General features: G+C 30.7%; 2 protein-coding genes across 3 annotated transcripts; one reads left to right on the top strand and one right to left on the bottom strand.

Annotated features, from left to right (window-relative positions):
- Positions 1–4,190: 4,190 nt before the first annotated feature.
- Ecsit (evolutionarily conserved signaling intermediate in Toll pathway, mitochondrial) lies at positions 4,191–5,950 on the top strand. Its single transcript, XM_083095567.1, has 2 exons — positions 4,191–5,201; positions 5,400–5,950. Exons 1-2 carry the CDS (start codon positions 4,298–4,300, stop codon positions 5,669–5,671), a joined length of 1,176 nt encoding a protein of 391 aa, XP_082951693.1. The 5' UTR covers positions 4,191–4,297; the 3' UTR covers positions 5,672–5,950.
- A 41-nt stretch (positions 5,951–5,991) lies between these two features.
- Positions 5,992–21,641, bottom strand: Cerk (Ceramide kinase). 2 transcript variants are annotated; one of them, XM_083095563.1, is made up of 8 exons: positions 21,227–21,640; positions 13,835–14,074; positions 11,413–11,606; positions 10,646–11,021; positions 10,228–10,380; positions 9,913–10,109; positions 9,392–9,555; positions 5,992–8,812 (listed from the first exon to the last, which is right to left on the bottom strand). In XM_083095563.1, the coding sequence occupies exons 1-8, from the start codon at positions 21,369–21,371 to the stop codon at positions 8,728–8,730; spliced, it is 1,554 nt and encodes a 517-aa protein (XP_082951689.1). In that variant the 5' UTR covers positions 21,372–21,640; the 3' UTR covers positions 5,992–8,727. The 2 variants fall into 2 exon arrangements, with proteins under 2 accessions (XP_082951689.1, XP_082951690.1); XM_083095564.1 differs by lacking the exon at positions 13,835–14,074 and having other exon boundaries at positions 21,227–21,641.
- Positions 21,642–21,709: the final 68 nt, after the last annotated feature.

Raw genomic sequence — 21,709 nt, 5'->3', positions numbered from 1 at the left:
GAGAGAAATGTATCTTTTCTTTTCTTCGTTAAAAATGTTCTATCATTATTAGGATTGGTATTATTATTGTCTATATATATAATGCTAGAAAGATTTAATAGTAGATTAAATATGGATATAGCGTTGTGTATAAATTTTAGGTTTTCAAGTAATTTCATATTGTAATTAATTTGTATAAATTTTTTGATAAAAATAATTACGAACGAATATATTTTTAATTAATATAATTTGTCTCTTTTGAAAAATTATTTTTAGGTGCTGGAGATATTAACATTAATTTTTAGTTTCTTTTAAGAAACTATTTGCAGGTATTGGACATCCATCGGCATTTTGAAATATTAGTTTTTAGATATATACCATTTTATATATATGTATAATAAAATACATGCACAAATTTACGTATCCAAAATATTTTTATAATTTTTAATAATGTTATATATTATATATACGCGAAATTATACATGTATATTATATAAAATGTGCGAATACTTAAAAATTTCGAGACAAATCGAATGGGTACCTATATCAGTAAGATATTGATTAAAAGAAAAGAAATTATTAATTTAAACGTTATAAGAATAAGAATCTAGAGAATTAATCTAGAATTAATTGTTTAAAATTATTTGATTTATTTTATTTTGCACACTGTTCGAATTGAAATTTTTTAAATCTTGCTGATATCGGGTTCGATTCGTCTCGCGCGCGCGAACCGTACCCCAAATTATGTGTTCGCACATTTAACACAAACTCCAATAATGCATGTATTTTATTATTTATAAATATAATCGTTCGTAATCACATTTCAATAAAAAAGGTCGTTATATCCATTTAATTTTCAATAAAGAAATATATTTCTTAATAATGGAAGAACATGTTTTCTAATGTGCATATCAATTTCGTGAATTGGAGATAATGACGAGGGATAATTGTGGTTGATTTATTACTGAAATCATTGCTATCGGGAATAGTCCGGAAGATCCAGGATTCGTTCCCTCCTACAGTGAAGTTCCCGACATTCAATGGATTACTTAACTTTTCTTCGCAGATTGATGTTGCGAAATCTAATGTAGACACAAGATGTTAATCGTTCTCCATTTTTAAGATCGCTCCTCTTTTTATCGGATATTACTGATATATCATTCGCGTATCTGCAATTGAATATTTTGAATATTATCGATTTATTTATTCGTCGCGTTTTATCGCGAATTTTAAATCGCGATTTATCTTATAAAAATTCGCAAGTAAATCGGTCGGTGAATTGTATATTCGCAAACATTACAGACCTCAAATGATTGTCGAAATATTTTTGATTTTCTATACTTACGTGATAGCAATTATATCGCGCTCGTGTCTATTGAGAGCTTCGATTATTATATTATAAAAATTACGTATCGCGATCAAATATTCCGCATATTATGGACTTATTTATTCGTCGCGTTTTCCCGTAAATTCGAGTCGCGATTTATCTTATAAAGATTCGCAATTGACTCAGACAATGAGTACTGTATTCGTAAATATTACAGACATCAAATTGTCTGCCCAAATATCTTCGCATTTATGTGATAATTATATCGCGCGCGATTATAATGTCTATTGAGACGCTTCGATTATTATATTATAAAAGGTATACATATCACAATCGGATATTCCGAATATTATCGATTTATTTATTCGTCGCATTTTCTCGGGAATTTTAAATCGCGATTTATCTTATAATTTAATCGTTGACTTATGCCTGTTTCTACCAACGTCGTTTAACTTTAATCTTAGCTTAACTCACTCTTTGTCTCCTTCTAACTGTTCTTTTAATTTGCAATTAACAATTACATATTTTTTCTTCGAAACAACTATGTTTTCTTTACACCAATTGATTCCTCTCATTATTTTGTACATAAAAGTATTAAGGTAAGATAATCGAAAAATGAATATTTTACAAGATATTTTACGGTTTATGTAAAATTAAGAAATGATTTCAAGCCTCATAACTCGGAAAGTACTTAATTAAAACTAACTTAATTATAATATTTTGGAAAGCTCTTGAGATGAGCTACAAGAATATGTAATAAAAATAGCGAGTTCCATTTAAAAAATCCAAAGTGATTTTGCCCTGATCTTGACAACACTCCTCAAGGTCATACTGATATCACCATGTAATGCGTTACTTGAAACCTTACAACTTTTGTTTGAAATTTTTGTCTGCCGCGCTCAGTTTTTGAGATATTCGGCTGAAACGGGTGATCTGCGACACCCTGTATATACATATATATATATAATAAATTAAAATAAATTGTTTCACTGCACAATATATAGACCATTTAATATTAATTATATTGAACATATTTAGACCAGGAGACGTCATGTGAACACCACAATTGATAACATTGAAAATGTATTAGAAACTAAAATTTTTATATTACTTAATTTATCTTACTGAACATAATTTTAGAATTAATATGATTTTTACGACTAATTGTAAAATCACATTAAACCCAACATTTTATTCAAATAATTTTCAATTAGAAACATTCTTTTACTTATATAACAATAAGTAAAAGTTATCCGAATTATATTGTGTTCGATGTCATTTTAAACGCAAGAATTTCATTAATCCCTTTTAATCAAAAAAGATCAAACAAAATATAAAAGCTTTAGTTTTTATTTTATGGCAATTTAAAGTCATATATTATTATAAATAACGAAAAAATTCCCGATGCCGCAGATTCCGAAATTTCTTACACGAGACTTCATTTATAATATTCACGAATATATGTCAAAAAATAAAATGCATTTTTTATTCATTTGAAAGTAATTTTAATAGAATAATGAGAATTTTGCGATTAAAATAATACCAAACACGATATAAATCGCATAAATTTAATTAAATATATAATTATAATGAAATATTTATTATCAGATTAATTAAAAATTACCCGATTTACGTCATGTTTGATATCATTTTAATCGCCAAAATCTCATTAATTCATTAAAATTACTTTCAAACCGATAAAATTAAAAATAAAAGTTTCAATTTTTATTTTATAAGATGTTTACATTTTCGTGAATTGCGAATGGATAAAGGAAGCGAAGAAACCGATTGTAAGAGACTTCGGAACTCTTTGATGATAGGTCATCTCGCTCGCTCTCTACTCATGGTCTTACTTTCTTTGTCACACTTGACAATCGTGATAGATAGCTCGGAAAGATAAGCGGACCCAAGAATCGAGAGCGAGCGAAACAGTAACAAGAACGAGCGAGACAATAATAGGAGCGAGCGAGACAGTAATAGGAGCGAGCGAGACAGTAATAGGTGCGAGCGAGAGGAAAATAATAGCGCGCAAGAAAAATCCGATTCTCGAGCTCGAGTCTCGTTGCTCGTGCTATTTCTATCTCGTTCGCTCTTATTGTTATTTTACTTGTCCTTCTCGCTTCCTCACGTAACTTTCGCATTGCTTTTATACATACATACGTACATACATACGTATATACCACACACACACACACACACGCGCGCGCGCGCGCGCGCGCGCGTGTGTATATATATACATATATATATATATATATATATATATATACATCTTTATTATTTAGAACTTTTATTCTTAAGAAATGTGTAGGATCTATATTGAAAATAATATCAAACTTTCTCTCTCTTTAAATATATAAATTATTTATTAATAGTCTGGTAAAAAATATCTTATTTTCAAGTATAGTCATATTATGAATAAATTTCTATATATTGTATATAGCTATTTTTAGTATAAATCTCGATATATATATATATATATATATATATATATATATATATATATATATATATATATGGAGAAAGAGAGACCACAAATCTTATTTACATTAAAGATGTATACATAACTTGTCTTGCATTCATATTTTTGCAGTCATATTGCCGGCACTTTGTGCATATAGCACGGAACAGAACCACAAATCGTGGACATAGCATGTTACCCTTTGAAAAGTTTCATGGACATGGCTATGTAGTTCAATGTCCACGTTTTATGGACATAGAGGCGCTTCAAATACGGGTTCCACCTAAATCAGGGGCATGGCCGCTCTCAGGCTTCTCTCTGCCAATAGCAACAGAGAATAGATACTTTCTGTTTCTATTTCTGTTACCTAGCATTGCGCAACGGCTTTTAATGGCGCGTGGTACGAAAAAGTTAAAAGAGGTTAGGTTAAGTTAGATTAGGTTAAGTGATCATCTCGCGGACAGGAGTAAACAATCGTACAAGGATAATGCATTGCACATTTTGAACATTTTAAAGGGAAACGATCCGTCAACATGCTCTCGCGGATCATGAGGGGCGTTCTTGCATGGAATAAGGATTCCGCATTGTTGAAACGATCACCGTTTAAAATTGCAGGTCCCGCATCAGATCGTACGAGTTACATTCGCGGCGTTCATACCAGCAGATTCCGGAGTAAAGATAATAAAGAGGATGACAAGTCGTCGGCTCTCGTGCTACAGGCCTTCGCGAACGCCGAGAGAAAAGAAAAGGAAGCCTATTTGGACATAATCCGGGAATACAAGAACAACAACGAGCTTAGGCGAGGTCACGTGGAATTTATTCAGGTCGCCCTCAAATACATGGACGATTTTGGCGTGAATCGGGATCTGGCCGTGTACAAAGTTCTGTTGGACGTGCTTCCCAAGGGCAAATTTGTCCCCACTAACGCTTTTCAAACCCTTGTCATGCATTATCCTAAACAGCAATACATAGCCATCGACCTGCTGTGCAAAATGGAAAAAAATTGCGTGATGCCGGACGTGGAGATACAGGACATGTTGCTAAATATCTTCGGGAAACACGGTGCGCCGCTGAAGAAGTTTTGGAGAATGATGTACTGGATGCCCAAGTTTGCCAATTTAAATCCCTGGCCTTGTGCCAGACCGGCACCCAAGGATCCACGAATACTTGCAAGATTGGCGATGAGCAAGATATCTAGTGTAGATGTGCAGACTAAGATCGTGGAGTTTGAGACCAAGGACATAGAAGATGCTGTCGAGGATACGTGGATTATATCTGCCATGAGTAGTGTACAAGAAAGACTATTAGAAATGCAATCTCCTAATAGTCCAGTTTGTGTCGAAGGACCATATACAGTTTGGGTCGCGGATCAGTGTATAGACTATTTTGTGCTGAGAGGAGAAACTAAAAAACACAATGATTATGAAGATATCGATGGTAAATAACTGCTTGTTAATTGTCCATTAATGTAATAAGTCACAAAATTTATATAATTTTATATCAGTTTGATATAAAAAACAAGTTAATTATTTGTATAATTAATTGTATACAAATGTTCAATCTAAGCTTGACTTTTTACTAGGAAAATACTATTGCACATATTTTTCTTTAATGCATATTCTTTTTTCCTTATAGACGTTTCAAATATTAAAATCCCCTTCTGGGATAAAAAAGAAATAGTGCCTGCACCTACAGTCCATGAGCAAAACGATGGCACATACTTTGCGATGTGCGCTACAGGTACATCTACAAAAGATTCTTTGTTGTCCTGGATACGATGTCTGCAAAAACAGAATCCTATCTTGAATGTAATCCCGGTAATATTCAAAGTGGCGTCGTTCTCGAAGGAACAGCTGTACATCGATACTGAAGAGAGCAAGGATAAAGTGATGCATGCAAAAGAATAATGTCCAAGGTATAAATGACTAGACTATTAAAGACCAAATAGTGATATCATCAATATAAAGTGATGCATATATATGTAAATAGTTCTTCAATTTATATATAAAAACAATATATAACATTTGTTAATAACTCAAATGTCTATAAATTGACCGAATAATTTAAACACTTTCGATATCTTTACAGATATGACTTAAAAAAAGATTTTTTTCTCGTCATATCAAAAATATTTAATTGTTGACTGACATCAATAGATTATATTAATTAGGAAAACAGGAATATATATATATATATATATATATATATATAAAAATAAAACACATGATACATAGAAAGATATAATTTATTCTGTGCAACCGCATATTAATCGGTGTATCTTTTCAATGATACGAATTAAAATTTTATAATATATATGATCGCTGGTCGATAAATCATCACATTGATTCGCTGTACTGTCGTTCATTTCCTAAAAAATACATTACAATTAAAATATGTGTGTATATAAATATAAATATATATATACACACACATATTTGTACAATTTCCAGTATTCTATAATTACAGAATTTCATTTTCAATGTAATCCCAGTAGTATTCAAAATAGCATCGTCCACGAAGAATTGCTTTAAACAACTACTTTATCGATACGTTAAGTTTAAGCCGCCTTAAAAGGAGAAAAAACAAGGAAAAGAAATACAATCGCGATAATGATACATTGCAAGATAAATATGCAAAAAATACGTAATAGAGAGCAATTCTCTCGCGAATCTATATACAGCTATATAAATCTATGATATGTCATTATTTAAAGAAATAAATTACACCTGCGCATAAATCTGCTATGTAATTTTTACGTCAAGGAATCTAATTTTCCTTAGAAAAGAATTGTCAAAGTATAATTTTTCATAAAATAGAACATGTATTGCATCATTTCCTAGCTGCATGACATTGAAGTTTCTATGACGAGCGAGGACGAATGCGATCGCGAATGTTGTAGCACCGATGAATCTTTTTTTATAGCTAGACCATATGGATATGGAGAACGCGTTGTGTGGCTACTTGTAGTGCCGTTTGTATTGCTACAATCGCATCAATTATATCTCACGCTTGCAGCGAAAAATTTATCTATGTCTACAATTTTCCACGACGCAAAATAGCACCAGCTTAAAATACTGAAAATAGAAGACGTGCCGTCTAGAACATCACGATCAATTGTGAATATTTTCTGAGAATATCGATTGCGAATATCATCATAAATCGCAAAAAGGCGTTTAGGCAAATATGCATATTTCGATACTAGAGAGCACAAGTGTGCGAGGAAAAATGTTGATTAAAAATCAAAATATGTTTTTTTATACTTATTTTTTTCTATCTATTTCGATCTTAGCTTCGCTTTTTAATTTGTTTCCTTAATCAAAATATATATTTGCACATAAACATTCGCGGTTCATAGATAATCCACGTTTTACATACTTCATTACACATCTTTTCACTGTAATTAATGTACAAATATCCTAATCTAAATATTTGCGCGAATAAAAATCTATCTAGAAACAATCAAATTTAATTACTAGTAATATCCCGATTTTGAAATTAAGTTTATATAGCTAAAGTTTAAAAAGCCCAAAACCTTCCCGTACAATTCAAGCACCATCTTTGTATCCTGATTGTCTTTAAACAAAAAACTGTTAGAAATATAAAAAAAAAGCTTAGCGAGTTGTGAGAATGTTTGCGTTCACACTTAAATTAATGCGCGTGGTAACGTTAATTATTACTTAAATTTATTACGCATAATACAGTATTGCATTTACTATTGATTACAAATTTATCGCTAAAATAAACTTACAATCAATAATGGAATATAGGTGTAATAAATTTAAGTAATGTTCTGTCTATTATTACTTTAAATTTACTCTACACAGGCATCGATAATATAAAACGTTTTAAGTACAAAATATAAAAGTACAATCGGCCTGATTATACCATCGTCAATTTTTTTTGCATCGCGTGATAAATGCAATTTCTGAGGTGGGTTCTTAATAAACGCCTCGATGGTGAACCGATAACAAGGATTGTATCATTGCACTTTTCTGATTTTTAGAAAAGTTATTTGCACAATAGTTTTTTATCTCGAGATTTTTCTTGCTTGCTAGTTGCAATAGGAACAGAATATATTAAATATAAAACTATATAGATTTTGCGGAAGTATAATATCTTTTTAGGCACGTTACCAATAAAATAGTATCGGAAAATAATTGTATATGAAAATGCTTAAAAATATAAATACAATATCTTCTCGATTTGTCTCTTGTTAAATAAATGTGCGAGCGATTAGTACGGAATCGACAGGTGCGCGAATTTTAATTGAAATCTGTTTCAATTTTTAGGCATCGCGCAAACCAGACCGCAATAGCAATATACCGTTTCTTCAATTAATGTTTCGTATCTTAGGCAGCATCTTTTAAACTTGTCCAATACTTGTTCAATACATATAAAATTGATTCATCAGCGTCACCGCGATTTACACAGCGCTCTGAAAGGTGGTATGTTCGATATTCTTAAAAAGCACAGGAAAAGTGAAACGTCATATTAAACGAAATAAAAGTTAAATATACCATTTCTGCACACGAAATTCTACATATATGCAATGGTGTGAATCGAGGTATGTCGCTGTGTCAATAACAGAATATATATTACGCTGCTTCTTATCAAGGATTATCTTTAAAAAATAAAATTTTTTAAAAATAATGGAAAGACATACGTAACAAAATGATTTGTATTGTATTACGTATATGCTTGGAAATATTAGCATGATCAAAAAGTTTGTCTTTTTCCCTCTTTTTTTGTATTCTTTTCGTATAAGCAAACACGTAGGAAAATGACGAATAAACTTCTTTGATCAACCTAATATATATGTATATATATATACTATACTGCAAGATAATCTCGCTAGGATGGATGACAGGGCAAGATAAAGGAACTTTAACGCTTTCGAGAGCGTCGCGCAACGGGATCGCGACCTTAAAATCCGACCGTTCGACGACCTCGTTCAGCTTAATATTCACATGGAACAAGTGAAACAGGTCGTTTCCCGAGTTGATTCTTGAGCTCGTCTCGTGTAAACCTTCAGTAGTTGGCAGTGTACTCTGTATGTAATACAGACATATTTAGGATAAAGTTTAATTTGAGCCTTAGATAGATAAGTGTTTAAAATAAAAAAAAAAAATAGAAATCATCATGCAGAGAAAATCTTCAAGATCCTATTATTTTATTAACGATTTTAAAACGAAACAACTCCTTTATAGTATTAGCTATATTATCAGTAATATTAATAAATATAGTTTTCTCAATTAAGCAAAATAATACATATTCGCACATATTTCTGATTTTAATCTTCCAATGCACTTTGAGGAATAAAATGATTATATATGTGTATATATACATTTAACGATTTTTTAAATCACTTTTTATCAGATTGAAAAATATTGTTTTATAGAAAAATATTTTATTTTATTATACATTTATGAGATTATATATTATACGAATACTATAAGAGGATATTATGTGTAGTTATTATATATTTCTCAAATAATAAATTATTTTGGGATATCTTTAGATAAATTAAAAATTACTAGATATAGTACATACATTAAAGGATCACGATACCGGTTCGCACAGTACATGCGTACTAATAATCTGAATGTTATCGCGTATTATTTACTCGCCTGATTTTCACATTGATGTTGTCAAGCACCTCACCGTCACAGTTCCATACGCTGAGTCGAGAGTTTGAATGAACTTGATTCACTTCGTTTTCGAATTGCAGTGTCGGCAGAGAACGGAATGTGAATTCTCTTGCTCGATAGACCTCGACAAACGGTAGCTCGTACTGCAATAAAAATTAATTTTTTGCAAGTTTAATATATATTTAAAAATGTTTATTTTTAAATTAAAATATATCACATAATGTAATATAAATAAATAATCTAAATTTTAAAAACAGTGCAATCTTGATATATTTTTACAAAATATTGTTTATTATTTATTACTATATTCTGTGAAAAAAATTTTTATTTTATATGAAAAAATATACGATTTAATCTTTATAACCGCACTGTCTATTTAAATGTTGGGCAATTTTATTGATTGTAATGATCGATTTAACAACCAATGTATTAAAGGGTCAATTCACTCTGTCAAGTAAAGAAAATCAATGATTAATTGGTCGAATAAATGATTCACATACCAGAGTCTTTCGTTTGCTAGATAGCCTGAGTAGTAATCTGATATTGTTTATTAGAGATGTGTGTCGAATTAGAATCACGTCTACGCAGCCATCGCCTATATGACAGTGAGGACTAAAACCCATGGGACTTCTCGAGCACGCGCAAGATACATTCGCGCCGTTCACCATGAAAAATTTTCCACTGACTGTCACCCATCCTTTTTACGGATGAAAAAGTATATATTATTATTTTATATATATTTATTAAATCTATGCAACTTTTTAATTATTAAATCTATAATCAAATTTTACTTTTATCAATTTTTTAACACGTACTGGTGATTTCCTCGTCGGGAACGCTATTGTGCATATGTTGCAGACAACGCAAACAGTTTTTCATGCATCTGGTGCTACTTGCAGGATGACACGGGTCCGACAGTAGTTCAATCTCGCCCTCATAACCCCTATTTGCTATTATTTTTTTAAATCCTGAGAAAAAAAATATAAATCAATATTAAATATTTTGTATTTTTTGTATACGTGTGTGTAATATGTTATTATTTAATTATTTAATACATAAACATAGTTATTATATACTGAATTATCTAATCTTTCATGTTCAAATTGATATAGATTAGACAATTAATTAATTAAATTATTATATAATTCAAGTTTTAGATTTTTTTATTGTGTATAGTAAAAAAATTTTTTTTATATGTTACAAATGAAACAAATTAAAATTTCTAAACATTACCGGACCAATCGTATCTGCGAGGCCCCATCCAGCGAAATTTTTCACTATCGCGGATTACGTCGCCCAGATAGCCGTAACTAAGCACGCTGGCGTATAATCTGAGCAAAGTTCGATTACTATGGACCGATGAAATATCCAGACCGATCGAATCGCCGAAAATGATGTGTATAGCAGCGGTCTGAACGTCAGTGGTACCGTGCAAGCTGTAAGCCACCGTATCAGTACTACCGCTGGGTATGACTCCGACGGGCAAAACAGGATTGGGGAATCTGACGTTGGGATCGTTGGGATCGATCTGCTGATCCTTGACCGCCCTCAGAATCAATCCGTTAAATACCTCGGCGAATGTACCATCACCGCCGATGCACACTACTGCCTAAAATGGGAAAGTCGTAATTTGTGTGAGAATAGTTTGAATCAATTCCTTTCAACATAAAGTTTTTGCAGGTGTTTATACAGCACATAAATATGACTTTATATTTATTACATATAGTCGGAAAAATTAATAAATATGTAGATTTCTATTTTAAATACATGTATTATTGGTTCAAAAATTTACATCAAATAATTCCCAAAGATTTCCTAATTATAGCAAATAAATAATAAATAGTTACATAAATTTATTATAATTATTGTAAATTTATGTATAAATTATATACACTGGTTTTATGTAATATGTATAAATGTAACATGTATAAATTTATTTGCACTTTGATTTGTATATATGTAAATTCCGCGAACGGAATGTTGGCCTTACAAGAACTCACATGTAAATCACTCAAGTCGGCCGTCAGTAAAATGTCACGAATATGACCAGCCCGTTCGGTGACCATCATTTTTGTTTCAATGCCAGCAATAGTCATAAGTGGTTGCACATCCTTTTCCCAAATCTTGATACCTTTCTTTTTACCGCCTATGGGATTGATGAACAGCATCACCTTTCGCGGCCGATACGTAAGACCTGAAACAATCGGCTATAAATTAAATTCGATTTTTAATTCTTTGAATTCTAGTTTTCTTAAATTTGAATTGTATCAGAATTTAACATTGATCGATGCAATAAATCAAATTCGAATTTTAAAAAATTCTTTAAATAAAATTGTGTATGTATGTATCTGTACATACGGACATAAAATTTCGAAATAAATATTAGAGACGATACTTGCAGAATCATCATATTTAATTGAAAAAAAAATTGTACGTTTCTCTTTCCTACACATATATACATACATACACACACACATATATAAATATATGACTCTTATAATTAGATAAAAGAGAAGCAAACACGCTTTTAATTGACTTTATATTTTTTTATTATATTATATAATAAAAAAATATTATATTATATAATTGATTTTATTTCTTTAACAATGGAAATATAAGTCGAGTAGACTCGAAGAACAAAACAGGTTTTTAATCATGCAAACTGTGTCGATCGATCTTTCTTATATAATGTAACGTCGATAATCGAATAGGTTTTTTTTCATGAAAATGGCATTACACGCGAGCATGGCAAATCCTCAGATCAATAGCACAACTGTTGGTTCATGACAAAGGTCGACAAGGATAGTTTAGCATGTACTCATTCTGTTTTCTCGGTACTTATTAAAACAAGCTCCTCTATCTCTCTTTCGAAGATTATTCTGCAATACCATTGCCCACTAAGCGAGACAGAGGATTGCTCTCGCTTGATTCATTTCACAATGATTTCAAATAACAACTCAATTTAGAAACTGTCAAATTTCAAGAAATAATAAAATTAAAAAGCGGATCAAAATTGTGGTGAAATTTAATAAGTGGTGAAATTAAATAATAAAGCATCAACTTCATTTGAAAACTATTAAAATCTACGAAAATAGCGAAGTCAAAAAATATAATTTTATTACAGCAATTTTATTCAAAAATTACCACAATTCGCAAATAAAAAAGATTGAAAAAAACGATTTAATTTAGAAACTATTTATATGATGAAATCAAAGAATGATACAGCAACTTAATTCGGGAATTGTTAAAATAAGGAAAATTAAACGATAATTCCGCAAACCTCTAATGACTAATTTATAAGTCTATGCCAGCTACGCTAGTTTAAAGAGTTTCAAGATCACTGAGTATATTGTCGTAATGCGCAAATCTGTTATCATGATTTACATCGAACTGATTAAACCGATTAAATTGACTAGCTAGATTATGCTTCTGATGTTAAACGTAATTGCGATGAAAAAAATCCATAAAAAACATGTCAAGTTTTTTCACATGGAAAAATGTTTCAATCCATAAATCCATATATTATATTCTATTATTGAGAAAAGATTACGAAAAGATTATCTCAAATTTTGTTTTCCATAATTTTATGTGCTCAAAATACATAATTTTTATTTAAAATAATGATGAATTTAAATTTGAAAATAATATTCAAGTCAAAGTAATATGCAAATTTTGCGTTTATTTTATTTTTGCATCAGTGTTAATTTTTGTAAATCTCTAATCTCTTGCCACTGTATTTTTTAATCTTTATTTTTCCTATAATATTTTTTTAGCTCCAACTGCTTGCGTTAATTCTTTTCTTTACGAAGAATAACATGTGTCTGCATGACGTCGCAATGATATCAGCGACAAAACAAGAACCAGCAAGTTTTTATATATTAATTTATGTGTCACGTTGATTTCTTAGTTTTCGATTCGTTTCCTCATCCAATCATACCTTTTTGCGGTTAGCGAGTAAATCAATGGAAAATTCCAATTATATTTCTTATAATTGAGTCATAAACAAAGTTTTTTATTGTTCACCTAATAAAACCTTATTCATACGTGTCGAGACAATTTAGGATGTCGCTAAGATAATAAGTTGCGGTCTTAGCATTTTTTTAGCCACGTATACGAAATGTTTCTAAACTGCGTAGCTTTTTACAACTAATGATAAAGTCGACTTTTCCTTTCCTTAACGAAAATGTCAAAAATAATTAAGACAGTGGGAATTTTCGAATGACTACCTATTAAATTATTTCAACAAATAAATGACAAAACTGACTATTCTTCTCTCTTCGTCGTCACTTCGTTTCTTATATATATATGTATCATAATTTTTAAGTTAATGATGTTGGCTGACAGAAAGAAGATTTTATAAAATTTCAATGAACGTCACTAAATTCGAGGCGGCAATTGAGGGAATCATTGCAATTAGCTCACCTAGAAGGTGATTCCGGATGGTTTTCACCCACGAGGCGATCTGTCTGGGATCCGTGTGGCTCATGGTCACGCTATGGTGTCGCCATTTGTTCTTGGAACCGCGAACTGCATAATGTAGAATGAAATTCGTCGGACAAACCGTTGGCGAGGTCGGTTGTTTCTCTTTAACGCTTAAACCCGGTATCCAATCATCGCCATAACGTACCGCCAGAACGTCCGTTAAAGGCAGCGTCCATCTGGCTGGAGGAAAAGGAAAAATCGATTATTATGGGTTTTTATACACGAAAAAGAGAGCACGCGTCTCAAAACCCTACTTTATCTATTATGTCAGTTAGCATTTAATTAAAAGTGTACTATCCTATTTTTCTTTAATGGTGATAAATTAGATCAAAATTAACTAAATAACTTCTCATATGTAAAAGAATGCAATTTTAACATCGCGTAATATCGTATAATATGAATAGATATTATATTTAAAGCCCGTATCAAACTACGCGTCTTAGAAGTCCTAAAGATTAAAGAGTGAAATTTGATTAATAAAACAAGTTAAAATTTCCTTAGTCAAGTTTCAAACTTAATCTGCAATGTGTAAGTTGATACGATCTGAGCAAATATTATATAATCTAACGTTGGTCAACTGTCAGAACTCAGATTCGATAACACAATTCGATAGCTTACTAAGGAAACATATCGCACTTGATAACAATTGTTTGATTTATCATTTTATAATTTCTACTTATTGTTGCTTATGATTCACACACACTTGATTAGATTATTATTATTATTATTATTTTTTTTTTATTTTTATTATTATTATTGCATCATAATTACATCACAATATTATTATTATTATTACATATTATTGTATATAAAAAAATTATATGCACAATATCATGTTATATTGTAAGACTAGAAGTGCAATATGTTATATTACTCGGTGAACATAAAATGGAGAAAACGGTACTCTCGATGTGTGCGTGTTTGTGTGATATGTTGCGGAATATATCCAGTTATGTACAGAGTGCAGGTGCACATGCTTGCATCTTGCAGAATGCAAGAAAGAATTAAATTATATACTTTCCTGAGAGAGGAATCTTTCTCAAGTCAGTATTGCCTTTTCGTAAGAATCCGAGAAAATAAAGCATTGCAGATATTATAATTCGACATTGCCCGTATAAAGTTTTCATTCCTTTACACTGTCTACAAAATTCTTATTTTTTAATATACTATATCATATATATTTTATATTTTTTTATATATTTTATTTTTTATATATTTTTATATACTTTATTTTTTAATATTATGTTAATCGACTTTTCTTGCGATGTTTTTTACTATGTGAAATCAATCGGAAGATATATTTCTTACTCTTTGCCTTCTTTTGCCGATAAACTCGACATTGGTAAAAATTAGCTTTTATCTTGCGCTTATCATTTGCCAAGGTAGTGTATGCCTCGACAAATAAGTAAGCGATAATGTTGTTACATGCAATGATCTATCAGTTAAAATTGAGACCAACTCGATGCAAATAGTGAAATTGATTAATAGCTTTGCGTTAACTATGCATCATTGCAGCAACTCGGAATTATCAGAAGCTATTCTTTAAGAAACATGCGAATCGAAGAGATATAATGTACAAGTTATATTTATATTTTTCTGTTACACATATTATATAAATATTATTAAATTAATATATTAATAAAATAAATTAATAAAATATTTTAAAATATTAAATTAAAATACTATATATTAATAAAATATTTTTATATATATTTATATTTATATTTAATTAGATATATAAAAGATGTTAAATAATTTTGTTTATTTTTATTATGTAATTAATTTAATTTTAAATAAATATATTTAAAAAAGAATTTTCTAAACTCTAAATAAATGATATATAAAGAGTAAAAGTTTTTATAAAATATACAATAATCTAAATAATCGTCCTTTTTCTTGAAATATTCGATCGATTGTACGAATTATCGTATCAATAAGCGAAAATTTGGAGCGATGCACATGCAAAAATGTATACACGCATTATACGCGGTGCACGTGCGAAATATATTTATAGCCAGTGATTTGATTTCTTGCCGTTTTCTTGCAGAATGTTGCGATTCGTACGAGTCTTTTAAAATAACATCACACACGCGATTGCTATGTCTGTCACATGTTTAACGAGCGGTTGTTATCGAGGATCGATTTGTTAGCGATGCATCGTATGTCGCGGTCGACCTTACAAGATAGCATTTATTGTCTCGCAAATAATTCCTTATGCTAAGAATCAATTCCGGTCAACTCTCGATAAATATCGCTTACAATAATAATAAGCAGTTACCAGCTGTTTTATAATGACTGGTAATGATATGTAATAGTTAACATTTTAATAATAATTAATCACTTAACAATAATTAACTGTAATAAACAATAATTAACTGTAATAAACAATAATTAACTGTATAATAATTAGCGTTGGTATTTAAAGGTAAATACAAGATAGAAATAATCAAAACTAATTGTCACGTTTTTTTATGAAATCAGAAGCAAAGTTTCGTTAATATATAAACGATAAGGCACAAGTTCGGAGAAAACAAACGTGAAATCCAAGAATTCTCACGTCTCTTGTACAAAAAATATAGATAGTATATTGTATAACCGTGCATGAGTTTCATTTTGAATCAAATCTCATTCGCGTGTCCAATTATATGTTTACATCAATGTTTATAGCAATGTTAGGAGTTAGGAGTTTCACGTATCATGTAGATATACGAAGAAACACAAGCAATTCCTTAACAATAGCACAAGGATGACGTGAAAATAATATGCGACATATTTTGACAGGTACAAAGACAGGTAGTTACGTGACTGTCCAAGAAATTATCTTTGCATAATTAAAACAATCTATGATAAACATACTCTATTAGTGTGCGTTCTCTTTTGCAAGTTAAATATGAAAATGAAGACGCGTTAATGTTGTATATTTTATTAAAAATATATATAATAAAAATATAATAATAATTGTGATAATAGTAAAATATAAAAATAATTTCCACAGCAATTTATCAAAAATTAAATTAAAAATTAGAGAGAATAGTGACTGGAAAAATTAAGACTTTCGCGAAACAGCACTCAAAGAAAATGAAATGTGTGTCATAGTTCTTAAGTGCTGATCTATCGCCACGCTTTCTCGTTCGCAGGCAGGTTTCTCTTAACCGGAATAACGTGGCTGCAAGAAACACCAACGATACGTCGAACGACGAAAAGTGAAAGACTGCAGTCTATGCTGCAAGTACATAATAACGCAGTTTGCGTTCCAAGATTGGCGTTATTCAAATGTCACGTCACCAGTGAGATTAACGATACTATATTCATCGACAATTTGTCTTCCGCGAGTAGTTCCGGTTCTCATAATACGTAGGCGGGATTGTATTATAAAGCTTTATAATCAAAACAAAGACCGTTAGAAATTTTAATCAGTCTGCGATCAGCTTAGAGTAAGACGCGAATGACATCATTTCGCGTGCGTATGTTTCTTGCATTACACTTTATATGTAAAAAAAAATAATATTTATAGTTATTTATTTAATATATAAAATAATATTTATAGTAATAATATTTATAGTAATATTTAAAATAATATTTATAGTAATAATATTTATAGTAATAATATTTATAGTTTAATATTTAAAATAATATTCATAGTTATTTATTTAATATTTTTTAAATAATTATATGAAATATATATCATTAATTGCCGGATATTCATTTTTGGGAGGAGCTGCTTGTGTGGTACGCGAAACGCCTCTTAAGGGAATCCTAAAGTGACTTTTTTACCGATATAACATTATATTTCTTTTGTACCGAAATCTTTTTATTAATTGCACAGAATAGTAAATGCTTCTCCACGATTAAAGTACACACAGAAACAAACTGGGAACCTCCCGATTTTATGTTAAAAAACAAAAAAAATTGAAAAATTACAATTTTTTTATCGGCTTCTGTAACAATATTTGCTTTGTATGTACAAAATAAGATAGGTCCCCGCTAGATATTGCACGAAGAAATATAAATAAACTTTTAGAAATGAGTTTAGAAGCATAATGAAAAAAATTTCGGTTTAGAAACCGAAATCTTTTTCATTATGCTTCTAAATTCATTTCTAAAAGTTTATTTATATTCCTTCGTGCAATATCTAGTGGGAACCTATCTTATTTTGTACATACAAACTGCAAAACTTTTATATTAAGCAAATATTGTTACGACTTTTTTACGATTTTTCAATTTTTTTTGGTTTTTAACATAAAATCGGGGGTTCCCGGTTTGTTTCTGTGTGTACTTTAATCGTGGAGAAGCATTTACTATTCTGTGCAATTAATAAAAAGATTTCGATACAAAAAGAAATATAATGTTATATCGGTAAAAAAGTCACTTTAGGATCCCCTTAACGTCGTAGAATTGTTGTGTATACAGTTGTTTTTTAACGTTATGCCAATGAGTCACAAGGCCTTTATTGTTTGACGGTTTGAGGCCGACGGAGGGAAGAGAGCTGAAAAACAGTCGTAGAAATATTCTCGTGTAATATTATTCACTAGGGAAAGAAAGATTATCGCTATTTTATTTAATATTCATGGCTCGAACAAGCACGAGCACGCGCTCGCATAAGGAAATAGAACAACATGCAAATCGTATTCAAGGACGAGAATGAGTATCGACATGTGTTCCTGTCTACGTGAGTCGATCGCCGAAAACTGGTTAGTATTCCTCGCGTCATTCTTATCTGTGTCTCGAAGCTATGAATTATAAAGTGAATCTATAAGCGAGGCATCACATATGCGTATAAGGACTTTGATACAAGGAAATATCATTTAGTCATATACTTCGTGGTTTATATTTAAGAAGAATTTTGCGTGCGTCTATGCATTTGGAAAAGAATTTTTTTCTAATGTTCAACATTCTTTTAGTCTTTTTTTAAAGAATTTTTTCATATATTTGATCCTTTTTCAACCGTTTTTAACATTTAAATAGATGAATTTTCAATTTATAAATAAAAGATATATATTTTATCTTTATTTTATATTATAAATATTTTTTTAAAAAGGAGAAAATAATTTAAAAAAAATCAAGTTATATTTTATTTTAAATTATATTCACATTTTTAATTTAAATAATTTTAAATTAAATATTAAATTACATATTTTTTTAAATTTATTTCTAATCTATGTGGAATCGACATTCTGATTATATATTTAATTCGGCTTTTATATATCGGAGAGTTAAATCTTGTTAGATCGCACTATGAATCAATTTATTAAAGTGTCTGGTAAAGATACAATTCTACCTTCTGCTACGCAACTGTTGAACTACATATTAAAGAGCAATTCTGTTTACAAATCAATTTCTCTTTTTTCTTTAATCGCTTCTGTGTATATGTATAATTACAAGGAAAAAAATAATGATATACTGTTGGCGCAATAAGTAACATTATAGAAGATGCTGTACCAATGGCAGGTCAAGGCCAGCCACAATCGACACACGATTTTTATCGTACATTACAGACTGGTCCACCTTACGAGATTGAATTGCTCGAATTATATTACTAAGCACTCATTAGCTTAAGGAAAATTGGCCTTAATAGAGAAAGAGATAGAAATATATACGTGTGCACACACAAAAAATTCATGATTTTTTTCTTTTCAAATAATAAATATAACTTCGCGAGTTTGGAAAAGTTATATTATTTGCGTGCTCGCGAAACATACAAATGATATAAAAATATTTTATGTAACAGTTTTTATTTACTAGCTGCAATATACACGTATTTATCAATTTATAGATTATTAAATTATTTGTTTCATATAAAATGTTAAGATTTAAATTTAAAATGTTTTTTTTCTCCCCAATTTGTTATAATAATTTTTGACAACTCCTTGGGATTTATTGAGCGCAAAACAAATAAAGAGCGAAAGATACGATTGTTTTCTCTCTTTCTCTATTAAAATTAAATTATTTTCATATTAAGAAAAAACAGATGAGAAATAAATTGCAAAATAATAAATCAAAGTGCAAAAGATGAAATGAGATAAAAAAAGGTAAAATCATAAAGAAAAATCATAATATAAAAGATGACAATCATGGAAAGAAACAGAAACGACAATACGAGCAATCGCGTGCGCTACTATTGGCTTGAATTATTATTGATCTGTGTTTTTTATGTTGTTTGTTTAATAAATTCCGTTTATCTGATTAATAGAATGCGTGAGATCTTATAATTTCAAATTTTGCCATCAATTAGAATTAAAAAAATATCTGTCTACAAATTTTTGTTACCAATTTTAGACATTAATATCTATCACAAATATATGTATATATATATATGTGTGTATGTGTATAATTTCTATCAAATTATGTCAAATTGTGCTTGCATTAAACTTACCATGATTAAAAAAAAAAATTAATTGAAACATTCTGGAATTAAATACTTGATTTCCTTTTTGCAGCCAAGAAGAAATGTATTGTGTCAATGAAATAATTATCCGATCAAGTGTTCATTTATCTTTAAAAAGTAAGACTTTAAGAGGAGTTTATTTAAGGAGTTTATTTTCAAGGCAAGAAGGAGAGCGTCCAACTGCTGACTCGAAAAAATTATTGATCTGTCTATCTATCTTTATTTCTTTCTCTCTTCTTATTTTGTCATTTTTTATCTATCTACATTTAATGTGAACATATTACGTCATGTGTTTATTTCATTATAATTCCGATTCTATAGCAAACTAGCTCTGAATTAAATATTCAATATTGTTTTTCTTATGAAAGAATATCGTGTACATTGTCTCGATAGAGCAATATATTTTTATAACGCATTTTAATGTAAGTTTCAACTTTAATTAATAAGTTAATTAACTCTAAAATTAAGTATTCAATGTTCTAATATATAAAAAAGAAACATGAACTTTTTTAATTAATGGAATATTAAGTTTACTAATGCGACATTTATCTTCTTAAAGAAAATTAATTTTTAATAAATGGATTTTTTCATCATACCAAGAATTAAAACCAATCTTATGTTAGTCAAAATATGACCTTCACACATACAGGCGCACGTTTAAATATCCAATATTCACTCAACATTGTAGGAAAGGAAAGTATACGCCCCTTGCAACAATTTAATCTACTCCATTTATCATTCGAGAAGGTTTCGCTGCAAAAAAATTTCGAAAAAAATAGGATCGAGTTAATTAAAATACAACCTTGATCCAGTTCCTTTCGCACCGATTACCTTCGCGAAATACTTCGCCTCGAAAGGCGATCAACGCGAGTCTACGTAATTTCTCGACGAGATTTTTCGTCGTGAGAATTTTCCTGCGCGTCAAGGACGGCAAATTGCTCGCTTACTGTAAGGCGGTCGCTCGGTCTCCCAGATGAGCGTACCGCGGTGCAGGTAGACGCGACATCGCTTCTTCTTCACGACGAAGGTGTTGAGCAGGACCGACTTGGAGGCACGGTCGTCGGCGGACGCGCCGGGAGTATCCTGCATCATGTCGAGGCCGCTTCATCGACGGGGAAGGGGATGACGACGACGACGACGACGGCGACGATAACGACGAACGTTTCAGCGAGAACGATGACGCCAGCGCGACGACCGCGTCATCACGACGATGATTGATTCGCGATGACGTGCCGGCGAGTATCAGGGCGAAATGTGCGGATTCTCCGCGGCCAGTCTCGCGCCGATCGATCACGCGCGATCACCAGGAGTCACGAGTCCCATCCGTCTCGATCGGACACGCGAGCGAGACTGATCGACTACCGTCGTCCCGCGCGTCGCGGACGACGAGGACGAGGACGAGGACGGGACGGGGGGCGGCGGGGCGAGGC

Source organism: Camponotus vicinus, unplaced genomic scaffold (genome assembly GCF_025532165.1).
Source record: "Camponotus vicinus isolate PSW18456_S1 unplaced genomic scaffold, iyCamVici1.0 SCAF_3, whole genome shotgun sequence".
Classification (NCBI taxonomy): domain Eukaryota; kingdom Metazoa; phylum Arthropoda; class Insecta; order Hymenoptera; family Formicidae; genus Camponotus; species Camponotus vicinus.
This window is presented reverse-complemented; position numbering and strand designations above follow the sequence as displayed.

Bases quoted from the DNA above. Each gene is read 5' to 3' on its own strand.
- Ecsit (XM_083095567.1), top strand. From the start codon at position 4,298: ATGCTCTCGCGGATCATGAGGGGCGTTCTTGCATGGAATAAGGATTCC. The intron at 5,202-5,399 runs GTAAATAACTGC...TTTTCCTTATAG, and splicing joins TGATTATGAAGATATCGATG to ACGTTTCAAATATTAAAATC.
- Cerk (XM_083095563.1), bottom strand. From the start codon at position 21,371: ATGATGCAGGATACTCCCGGCGCGTCCGCCGACGACCGTGCCTCCAAG. The intron at 14,075-21,226 runs GTAAGCGAGCAA...CTTTTCCTCCAG, and splicing joins GACCGAGCGACCGCCTTACA to CCAGATGGACGCTGCCTTTA. The intron at 8,813-9,391 runs GCGAGTAAATAA...TATTACATACAG, and splicing joins AACATCAATGTGAAAATCAG to AGTACACTGCCAACTACTGA.